Raw genomic sequence first — 11,169 nt, 5'->3', positions numbered from 1 at the left:
TCGGAGGTCCGCAAACTGAAAATGGTTAGCATGAATTGCGACTGGCTGTAAATCATGTACATACTCCTAGACCAGCAGTAATCGAAGGCGTGAAAAGTGACAAACTCGAAAAGGGAGCCGAAATGCCAAAGTAGATCTGTCCATATTAGCAAAGACTCGTTTTGGCTACCAAGTGTTGAAACACATACCAAGTAATGGCACCACAGTCTCCATTCCAAGATAGTTGACTTTGCGTCCTCCCATGTCATGGACTTGCTGTCACCGTGCGACCCTTGCTCAGCCAGTCGGTAAGCTGCCACGTCTTTCTCCTCAGCAGAGAGCCAGCTCGCTGACTCGGGGAAATCAGGGAGACAGAACCACACCAGGAACGATGATAGTACAGAAGGGATTCCTTCAAGGATGAAAAGCCATCTCCAACCGGAAAGACCGTGTACTTGGTTCATGTGTCCAACACCGTATGCAATAGCACCACCAAACGCTCCGGCAAGGGTCGCTGATGCTAAGATGGTTGCAACTCGGACTGATCGTTCCTCCGGCTTGTACCAGAAAGTGAGATAGTAGACGAGTCCCGGGAAAAGGCCTGAGTCAGTTAGATGAAAGGAAGTTTATCTATATCGTTCTAAGACTCACCAGCTTCGAAAACTCCTAGCAAGAAGCGCAAAACAGTCACTACAGCAAAGCTATGAGCAGCGCCAAGACAAATGGTGATTGTTCCCCAGGAAAACATGAGAAAAGCGATCCATCTGCTGGGTTTCATCTTTTTAAGGAAATAATTGGATGGCACCTCGAATAACGCATAGGCGATGAGGAAGATCATCAGTGCAATTGTGAAGTCATAGTTAGACATATTTGTCTCGGAGAGAAGGTCATGACCCGTGGTATGATTGAGGACTTTGGCATTGCCAATATTGGAGCGATCCAAATAACACAGCAGGTAGATACCTGCTGCTAAGGGAATAATACGAGCATCCTGCTTGCGTATGAGAGCCTTCTCAAGAGCTGGATCGACTGCTATAGTGTTCTCAAGCCGAGAATCGGAGTTTTGCTTAAAGAGAGTCAGTTGGGGTTGCTCGGAGAGTTAGAGGCTTGGGGTAGTGCCACCTTTTCGTCTGTCTGAGAACCAGCCATTTCAGGGTTAGCATCAAAGTCGTTTCGCGCAGCCATCTTGACGTTCACAGATGAAGAGCTTGAGAGACAAGAAGGGATCCCCTGAGTGAGGATCTAGAGAAAACTCTTGCCTGTAAGGTGAAGGATGAGAAGAGAGGGGAGAGACACTTAAGCGAGGTCCAAGGATTCGCCCATCTCATCTCGCGGTACAGCGGGAGGGAAACTGTCCCCACAATCGCTGCACTTACGGCTTGACCAGATTTATATAACGATCTGCATCTTTTCATGCGGGGTTCATGGTTCTCGGTGCCGGTCTCCGACGCCGAGTTCTTTAAACCTTAAGAGTCTAACTAAGCGGTGAGAAACATGTAAAGAGAAGTCGTTGAATGGTTCGGCTCAAGTCATGTACAAATTGAGTTGTGGATGTTTGGACAGGGAGACCATCACAGGCCCTCTAGCGGTGTGGAGTATTGTAACCGTCGCTAATTCCCCAATGCCAAGTCTCCTAAATTTCCGAAACGCAAGCCACAAGTTTGCCATAGCTTTTGGAGTTGAAGTCGATAATCACAACCTCGAAAGCAAGATCAACAACAAAGAGATAGTGGCTGAGAGTTATGAGATTCGAGGCTCAGATCACAAGAGTCTTTTCATGGCACAGGAAGTACACTGTTTCACTCTTTGTGAGAAGCACTAATATTGGAAACTCATGTTGGAGTATCACCGACGAGGGCATGTTGAAAAGAACAGCCACGCACGCTCAAAGACCAAGATCAACAGACATATTATTTAATAGAAGAAGGAAAAAGAAGAACAAAAAAAGAAGATCCTAGCAACTACTCGTTTCGATCGAGCGACCTCCGGGTTATGAGCCCGGCTATGTGTGCGTTAGTAAAGAGTCGTACTGTGAGACGCATGAGATAAACATACCGCGCTTCCACTGCGCCAAGTTGCTTTCTTGGATGTGGAAACGCCGTCGTAATTTGGTCTATACAGTCAAAGCATTTTGTGCGGTCCATCAGAATGAGTCACGGATCCTCAGTGGAGATTTGCCCTGAGTGGAGTGCAACATGTTTGAGTCAGGGTACGACAGGATCATATGAGTGGATCATGAGCTCAATTCAACATGTTGGACGTCTATAGTGAGTTATGAGAATAACATAGAATTTCATCATGTGAGATTGGCACAGAAACTTTCACTAACTGTCATCTGTGATGCTCCGTCCGAGTTTGGCTACCCAAATCCAGCATCCACTGCTAGGTATCTTCTCATGAAAGTCACTCGACAGCCTGTGCCTTTTCCTCCTCCGGCTTCTGGGCATAAACGACATAACTAGTAAGTGAGTCAGTCTCAGCATTACCTCTTCTGGCGCCGAATGCTAAACCACAGTGTTACTTACTAAGGCCAATAGCCATGCATACGAGGATTCTTAATCTCCTTTCTCAAGAATGCCAAAAAGACAGTCACCTCAGCATCCGTCCAGCCAAGTCCCTTCTGGAACATCCTAGTCACCATCGCCTCAAGTCCCTGCAGGAGATTCTCCATCTCCCATGCTCCTAGTAGCTTCATGCGTGGATCTTTGGGCCATGGGTTGAAGGGAAGCTTAAAAACTCGTTCTGTAACATTGGTGTAGCCGCGCTCCTCGAACCAACCTTTCCACTTCATGGGGTCTGTAAGACAGGCGCCGAACTTGGAAGAACCCTGCTCCATCATGGTGGAGAATTTGCGTAGGTAGCTGTCTTCAGGGATTGAGTCGTCATCGCACCCAAGAACGCCAACGATGGCCTGAAACTCCACCCAGCCTCCGGGTTGGAGGTGTCTTATCCGATGTCAGTTACTCCAATACGCTTTGGCAAGGATATGAATGCACTCACGTGTAAGTTTGGTCGATCAATGCTGGCCAATCTCGAATTGCGAGCAGGAGATCTCGGGAGAAGATAAAGTCAAAGCTCTCTTCTCGCCATGTCCATATTCTCTCGATATCATCGACCTCGAAGTGACAGTTTGGGGGAACCCTGGAGCGACTTAGCCTCACACAGAATGACTCACGATATCATTCACTCACCATCCAGGTTGTGTTGGTGCAACATCAGTGCCAATGACCTACGTTCCGTGAGTAACCTGGCTCAGAGCTTATCTAGAAGTGATTTTCCGACAGATAACTCACCTCAGCAGATGGAAACTCCTCAGCCATCTCGATGGACCATATACCTAGAGTCAATGTTAATGATACGGTCTCTTTGTCCGAGATGATACGAACCTGTGCCACAGCCAAGATCAAGAATTCTTTGAGGGCTATTTACGGGCGCTAAATAGCGAGTCTTCCCAATGAGAGCGCAGTACTTTGTGTGACACATATCGATGCGATCAAGCTCAGCCTCGTCCATTGGGAGTCCATACTCTGTCAATGGTATCAGTGGAGGTTTAGCAGATGCTTCAATTTAGCTCACCTTCTTTACCGTAGACGGCATAAGTCCTCCCTCCCTCAACTTTACCCTGTAGAATAGACGACGTGAGAGACGTCAACGAGGACCGTTCGCTATCGGTATCAAAGGTCTATAAACCAACGCATATTGGTTAGTCAGTGGGGACAACAGTTTAAGCTGCATCAAAATGGCCCACTAACCTCATCATCCGCGATAGGCTGTAGGGCCTAAACAGGGTAAGCCGCTGGTTAATTCAAGATCCGTCACGATAGACGAGGTCGCTTACTTACATGGTCAGGCTGGATAACCTCTTCTTGGTTGTTGCGAGGAGAAGACATGGTCGAAACTGCTGTATCCAGATCGTCTGCGCACCGAATGATCAAGAGTGGACATTTGAGAAAAGGGCATGGGGGTTCCAACACTGAAGAACTGCCCCAATCCTCGCCACTACGATTCTACCCGATAGTGAAATGCCAAGTCACTCTATCGGGTCTACAGCTCCATTCGTCTGTACATCCAACTGTGCCGCGTCAACAATCCCACTTGTCAAAAGAATAACAGTTTGATTGGGCCTGAGTTGCAAGGTTGAGGCATTTTGCCAGGGGTGAACGGCCTTGGCTTAGTGGTTATCCGCCGGTTAAACCTGTGCAACAAGGAAGAAACTCGCATCACCACTGCCATCAACTAATGTCATGTTGAATAGGGCTTAGCTTTTACTTTACCCCGCCTGTTGGTTCTGTTAGGTAAATATTGCTACGTGGGCATGGTGTCAAAGATGTGCGGACGCAGAGAATATCTCCATAAATCTGCGCAAATTCTAAGACACAGATGTGATACATAGCATCTAACTACCTCTTAATAATCTTCGTCTAGTAGATCCTAGAGCTCAATATGGTTCACCCCAAAGCTGAAAAGGCACTGCAGGAGGCCAAAAGGCTCGTAGCTCAACTAGAATCGTACGACGACGACCCCATAACTCACCAAAATGTCCTCAAGCAGACAGAGGCCGTTCGCTTAGCGATTCAGTCTCCCATGGACCGCATGACACATCTAATGGAGCAAGTCAGTTTTTGTGGTGCCTTCCATACGATAATTGGGGTTCGAGCCTACCATGCCACGCCGGCAGATGGCAGCTCAATTACCGCAGAAGAACTGGGACGGATTACCAATGTGGCTACGACGGTGATCGAACGAGTGTATCGGGTCGCCATCAGCCATGGTGTTTTCATTGAGACAGCACCCGACACTTACGCTCACAACGACTTGTCACGAATTCTGAACCCGAGGGGTCTGGGGTCGTTCTTCCTCATTGTTGTCGAGTTTGGTCGTGGGTTCATCCATCTAGCCGACTACTGCAAATCGCACCAGCCAGAAGATATCTTTGATTTGACCAAGTCACCTGCTGTGTACTCAGTCGGAAAAGAACATCTCGGGAAATCTTACTATGAGCTTCTGGATATAGACCCTGACCCTGAGCGTCGCGAGCTTTGGAATGCCAACATGGTCGCTGTTGACGAGTTGATGCCAGTTGTTGGCATGTTCCCATTCGCCTCTCTAAAAGAGGAGGTTGAGCAGGATCCAGGTCGACCATTCTTGGTTGATATCGGTGCTGGTCGTGGACAATCATGCATTGCTATTCGCAAGGACATTGGCGATGCCTTTGATGCCAAGTATATCCTACAAGACCTCCCAGGCGTTATCAATACCATGGACCCAAATGACTACCCAGACTTCGAGTTGATGACTTATGATGCCTTTACACCCCAGCCTGTTAAAAGTACGTACTCCCACCAAGATTTCTGGGTCTTTACTGCCACATGACGAGACTGCTAACCTTTCTATTTCAACACAATAGATGCCCGTATTTACTTCATGCGCCGTTTCCTACATGATTTCTATACCCCTGTTTGCATCGAGTTCGTCAAAAATACTGCGTCAGCCATGGGCCCTGATTCTCGTCTCATCATATGCGATCAGTTGATCCCCGATACCGTGGAGCAACAGGAGCATGTCGATCTTTATTGGCTTGACTTGTCTCTTCTTTGCATGTCGGGCCAGGAGAAGAAGAAATCCGAATTTGAGGATATTTTGGAGGCGGCAGGTCTAGAACTTGTCAAAATTTATCCTTCTACTTATGGGTGTACTGTTATGTTAGAGGCACGACTTAAGAGATCTTGTTAGTGTGAGAGAAACAATAGTGAATAATAGCACAAGAATGCGCTATACTTATAAGAGGTTCTTTATCTCAAGATTAAATATGCAATTATACACTGACCTTAGGGAATAGTAAAATCTCGCGCAAATGCCAAGATGGTAATGGGCTATGCACCTTCGCATGTAACGTGCCACGCCAAAAGCGATATCCTCTTGCTCCGCTCTTTTGATTGCCATGTCGCTTTGATGTTGAAATGTCGTATGAACTCAAGGTCTCATGGTGCTGGCAGGACAACCCAGTCGTGGCACAGCATAATCATCCGAGCTTCAATAACACAATCGCCTCATCATATGCAACCTTAGCTCGGACTCTTGTCCAATCTATCTTCGCATTAGCGTGATAGTTCAAAGGTCAGGGATGTCGTGTTACCTGCATCACCATCTCACAAACACGGGTGTGATAATGTCACCTGCGTTTTGCTACAACCACCATCCGTGTGAGCCCAAACTCTAAATATGGAGGAGGGCCAACTTGGTTCCCGGTTCTTGGCTTGAAGTAAATGGTTAGCGTCTGACCTTGAGAAAGTGACAGGCGGTTCTATTCTTGGGAACAGATATCAAGAACATCCTAGCATCGTTGGATTATCTACAGAGTAGTATACGGCAATTCAGTTTGACTTTGATAATAATTACCACTAGGAACTAGGCATATATGGTAAGTTCATGATACTTCAAGGGTTCCTCTGTATAATAAATAAGGTTTGTCGGCAGTTAACATTCAGTACACTAATTTTTTAAGCCAAACAAGAACGGGGGCTTCATGCACGGTCGACAAGATATGTGAAATGAAGTATACGCTGTATTTAGAGAAATTCTAGTTGGACGTGATGTCGCTTGGTGTATCCAGTTGTAGGATAAGTCTGTAAATATATACATAGAAGATCATAATCTTATGATCGTCGCCCAAAATGTACCCTTATTATATAACCTCGCAAAGAAAATATTAAGTCTTAAGATTGATTAGAAGATCAAACTGTCACCTTAATCGTGCTAGCAACACTGGGTACACCGGCATTGTTGAGGACGAAAAGCATCCAGTATCCTGGTAGCGCGATACCAGAGTCGTTGGGGATCTTGAAAGAGTACTTGTTGGTGCCAGCCCCGGTCAGCGCCAATGGAATACGTCGCTGATCAGTGTTGACAGTGTGTGTAGCAGTGCCGTAACGGATCAAAGAGGCACTCTTGATGGCGCTGTTAGCGGTAACAGTAATGGTGCTGCCGATCTTGGCAGTGGTGGCTGAGACAGCAGTGATCTTGGGACGGGTAGCAAAGTTGCCATTGCCATCAAGAAGGTACTGGGGTGTGTAGATCTGAGCGTCAAAGTGGTTGCTGCTGCAGCTGCCGCACAGGCCACCACCGCCGTTAAACACAGTAGCATCTGGCAGCAGCAGAGACATACTGTGGTAGGTTCGGGGGATGGTGTTGGGCTGCTGAGTCTTGAACTCGTGGGTGGTAGGAATGTACATCTCAGGGGTGAGCTGAGCGTTGGTGTCGGTGAAAGGGTTGGAGTATGATTGTCCACCGGTGATGAAGACGTTACCATCGGGGAGGACAACAGAAGTGTGGAAGACACGAGCGTAGTTACCAGCGCCATTGTTTCCGACGAGGTATGTCTGAGCAATAGCTCCTGGCTCGGCAATAGCGAGAACGTGGGCGTTGGCAGTAGCGGGAGCTTGCTGGTAGCTAGTAGCGCCTCCGTAGGTGAGAATCTTGCCATCGAGAGCATCGTACATAACACAGTTACCGTTCATTGAGTCAGGGTCGACTCGGCCGTTCTTGCGTCGTGTTCCAGCAGCCTTGGTATCACCTTGAGTTCCTCGGGTGGTGTAGTACCAGTTCATGGCTGTGCTGGGTCCAGCTTGGAAGACACTGCCCTTCTTCCAGCCAAAGAGCCAAGCGTGGTTATCGGCCTTGTAGACACCCTCCTTATCCTTGGTAAGCATAGGGCCAACAAGGCACTTGGGAAGAGAAGTCCAGGTTCTGGCCTTGGGGTCGTAAATCTCGCCGTTCTTTCCGCCACGAGGACCACTCCATGAACCGCCGATAGTGAAGACACGTCCATCAGAAGTAGTAGCAGATGACTGATAACCACGAGCAATCTGCATGTCAGGACCAGGAACCCACTCGCCGTTAGGGTTGAGGATGGTTGTCTTCTTGGCATCGTTACCACCAGTCACAACAATCTGTCCCTCTCCGTCCATGGAAATACCGGGACAGAACATATCGTGCTTGTTGTTGGTGACATTGCGGTTAGAGATGACGTTGGTCTTGGGATCCCAGATAGAGGTCAGAGTGAAACCACCACGGGGGTTGGTACCCTGGAAAGCATCATATCGGTAAGCAGACCAGATGACAACCTTTCCAGATACAGGCTCGACAGCACCGGCAACAGGAATGACGGGAAAGTCGAGAGTAGGTCCCCACTTGCCAACACCGTTCTTGGGAGGGCTGTACTTGAGGGCATTGTAGACAACAAAGTCGGCGATGGCAATCCAAGGATTGTCGCTGTTTACGTTAGAAAGAGCGACAAATCGAAGGTATCGAGCAGGCTTTGTCTCAAAGTTTGTGATCACGGGGTATTTATCTCCCCAGTATGTTCCGAAAGCAACGGGAGAGCCCCAGTTAGAACCATCAGAGCTAAGGTAGACTTCATGACGGCCAATCCAGTTACGAGTGTTGCCATCCTGGCGAGGCGTGATTTGCAGACCACTGACATACTGAGTCTGCTTCATATCAATGACGATTGAGTGAGGTGGTGGTGTGTTGGTTGTTCCATAAGGAGTCTGCCAGAAGGTGTCCTTGCTACCATCAATAGCATTGCCACAGGGGAAGTTTGATGCCTGGCTGGAGCATCGAACAGTCCATCCCTTGCGATCAATGGGATTAGATCCTACAGGAGGAGCAGCGGCGAACTTGCCAGGCATTTGGCCTTGTTCCTCAGGTGGAATAGCAGTGGTACCATCGAAGAGGGCACCGAGGCACAAGGCCAAGGTGTAGAAAGATTTCATTGTGAAGGAGAGAGGGAAAACGAAAGTGAACAACCCGAAACAGTTCTAACCAAGAGTGGCAACTTGGTAGAAACAAGGCTGAGAGGAAAAAGAAGGGATAAGAAGAGAGAGTGGGAGTGAACGAGCAGTCAAGGAGAAGCCAAGGAAACGTCAAAAGCGGCGCGTAAACATATTTATCACTTTATTCTAAATGGGATTTTGAACTTTTCCCATTTTGCTTTTCAAACGAGACACCCACTAGGTACATTGGCCCAATGCACTATTACGGTATAATACCGAGTGCTGTATAAACATATGCGGGCGACAGAGTACATCTCGCACGCTCACCCCCCCTCCTTCACTGGCCGGGCGTTACTCAAGATGGACGAAAAGGCTCTGGACAGGATGACAGCACACGAGCCAAGGCAAGTCAAGTCAGTCGGGTCCCTAAGGCAAGGCCCGTTCAGTTGAGGCGTCCAGGGCTACAGATAATCTAGTGCGTGCATGAGGGCTGTGCACCACGTTTCGAAGAAACTGCATTATGTCTATTGTTATGGATTCTTGTCTCAGGGCGTCAAAAAGATTGGCAGCTGGAGGCATAGTAGACGAAATTAGTAGGTCATCTTGTGCCACTTGGCGCAGGCCTTGAGGCTGTTTATTTTTGAATCCTAAGACTTAGGAGGCCAACTTTTCTGCCGCCCAGCAGGATGGGTCGGTTGCGAGTGAAAGTGTCATATTAGCCCCTGGTAGCTCCTTGTAGGTCTATGATCTGGACTAGTCTGTGGGCTACAGACTTTGCAGAACCCCTGTCAGCTGAAATGAACAAGACCAATCGCTGCTAATTATTTTTTGGAGACGCAACCACCAAGACAATGGCAGGAGGATCAAAATCTGGTACTGATCTCGGGAGAGGGGGGAAACGACAAAGTGGACAAAAAGTGTTGGGCCGGTGCCTCGGCCGGTGTCTCACTTGACAGGAATGTTTTCAACTGCACTCTCTGACTCTGTAGATTTGATATCTAGCTCTTGTATGAATGACGAGCATGCATGGGACGTGATGACGTGAGACAGGACAAAAGTGCTGCTCATGTGCTGTGTTGTAATTGAGATTGCTGACTGCTTTGGACGATTCAAGACGAACTGCTTCCGCTTCTGCTGCCCAAACGTGCAACTAGGTATCCGAAGGATTTGCAGCATCAGCGACTTTCCTCTTTTCATCTTGCTGACACTTTCTTCTCGTTATTTTCACGAATTGAGGCTGCAGTCTTTGCAGATCCAAATGCAAGTCCCTTCGTATAGACCCTGCTCGTGGCGCAATGTGTGCTTTTTTTGGGTAACCAGACTGGCCAAGGAAATGCTTGCACGTTCACTGAAAGTTCTCGCCCAACAAAGATTAACTTGGCGCTGACTCCACTGGAAATCTACCCCTGGTCTTGATCATCGGCCCAGGCCGACTTGAGTTAGAGGGACCGTTGATTCGCTAGACTAGCCTGGATCATCACGAGGGCCTGTACCAGGTACATACGTCTAGAACTAGAGAAGGAGAAGACTGTCGCTTCTCTTTATCCGACGCACCGGTGAGCCTGTGCCGTACAAGGCAACGAGAGCGAAAACGCCTGCAGCACCAAGACCAATTTTGATCCCTAATGAGCAGAAGGGATTCTGTGCCTCATCTCGTCAAGTTCCGAATAGACCAAAGCGCCATCAATGACCAAATTTCGACCTTGTGTGACCGTTCCAACTCAAAATCCGCGCTACGGATGATTTACGATAACCAGGGGGCCCCCAAGTGGCGTTCTGGTCACAGGGGTCAGCCAATTTTGTTCCTCTTTAGCTACTATCTAGACGCAAACCCATGTGATCTTTGTCTGATGAGTTCCCGATCTTCCGATTAGTTAACTGTTAGTGTCTTCGTCTCTGAACCGCTGCGGCAGAGCGCCCACAATGTAACTCGAAGGGACAAAGACAAAGTTGTTCCCCGCGCGGTAATTTCTGCAGCCGTAATTATCCCATGTCTCAAGGAACAGTCGGAACCCACCCAAAATAGCTTTGTTTTTTCCTTTTCTTTTTTGTAGGTGTCATATTTTGCGGATCTCACCTGCGGTTACGTTTCAAAAGTCTCCTGATTACACAATCGCATGCCGTCTTGGTCATGACAGGACAGGGGACACCTGGTCAATCATTTATTTATCGTTTGACTTGACCTGAGCTAACCAAAGCAAAATTTACGCGGGTTTCTACCTCAGGCCGACAAGGTCTACAGTAGCTTAATTGCAGTACTTCAAAGGGGTGTAGTGAGAAGCTACATGCACAACTCAGGGGAATTGCATATTTCTGCTCATGTCAGCGTTCAAATGGACTCGCGATTGGTTCAATCGTATAATGATTGCATATGCATCACAGCCCGGTCATGAATGAAGATCGTCAATGGCGTTCA

General features: G+C 48.0%; 4 protein-coding genes and 1 non-coding gene across 5 annotated transcripts; 1 reads left to right on the top strand and 4 right to left on the bottom strand.

Annotated features, from left to right (window-relative positions):
- Nucleotides 1-52: 52 nt before the first annotated feature.
- On the bottom strand, nt 53-1,164 carry FGSG_12415 (uncharacterized protein; the record flags this gene model as incomplete). The annotated part of the gene is made up of 4 exons (XM_011323839.1): nt 53-136; nt 189-580; nt 631-1,045; nt 1,102-1,164. The coding sequence occupies 4 exons, from the start codon at nt 1,162-1,164 to the stop codon at nt 53-55; spliced, it is 954 nt and encodes a 317-aa protein (XP_011322141.1).
- A 770-nt stretch (nt 1,165-1,934) lies between these two features.
- Nucleotides 1,935-2,059, bottom strand: FGSG_20599. The gene has a single exon. It is a non-coding gene; the product is annotated as a tRNA-Ile (tRNA).
- Nucleotides 2,060-2,382: 323 nt separating this feature from the next.
- FGSG_03567 (uncharacterized protein) lies at nt 2,383-3,869 on the bottom strand (the record flags this gene model as incomplete). Its single annotated transcript, XM_011323838.1, has 9 exons — nt 2,383-2,437; nt 2,505-2,924; nt 2,980-3,149; nt 3,213-3,242; nt 3,273-3,316; nt 3,366-3,506; nt 3,556-3,661; nt 3,732-3,758; nt 3,822-3,869. The coding sequence occupies 9 exons, from the start codon at nt 3,867-3,869 to the stop codon at nt 2,383-2,385; spliced, it is 1,041 nt and encodes a 346-aa protein (XP_011322140.1).
- A 553-nt stretch (nt 3,870-4,422) lies between these two features.
- FGSG_03568 (uncharacterized protein) lies at nt 4,423-5,712 on the top strand (the record flags this gene model as incomplete). Its single annotated transcript, XM_011323837.1, has 2 exons — nt 4,423-5,308; nt 5,387-5,712. 2 exons carry the CDS (start codon nt 4,423-4,425, stop codon nt 5,710-5,712), a joined length of 1,212 nt encoding a protein of 403 aa, XP_011322139.1.
- Nucleotides 5,713-6,548: 836 nt separating this feature from the next.
- On the bottom strand, nt 6,549-8,753 carry FGSG_03569 (galactose oxidase precursor; the record flags this gene model as incomplete). The annotated part of the gene is made up of 1 exon (XM_011323836.1): nt 6,549-8,753. One exon carries the CDS (start codon nt 8,751-8,753, stop codon nt 6,714-6,716), a length of 2,040 nt encoding a protein of 679 aa, XP_011322138.1. The 3' UTR covers nt 6,549-6,713.
- Nucleotides 8,754-11,169: the final 2,416 nt, after the last annotated feature.

The sequence above is a fragment of the Fusarium graminearum genome, chromosome 2 (genome assembly GCF_000240135.3).
Source record: "Fusarium graminearum PH-1 chromosome 2, whole genome shotgun sequence".
NCBI lineage: Eukaryota > Fungi > Ascomycota > Sordariomycetes > Hypocreales > Nectriaceae > Fusarium > Fusarium graminearum.
The sequence above is the reverse complement of the archived record's forward strand: the minus strand, read 5'-3'. Positions and strand labels throughout refer to the sequence as shown.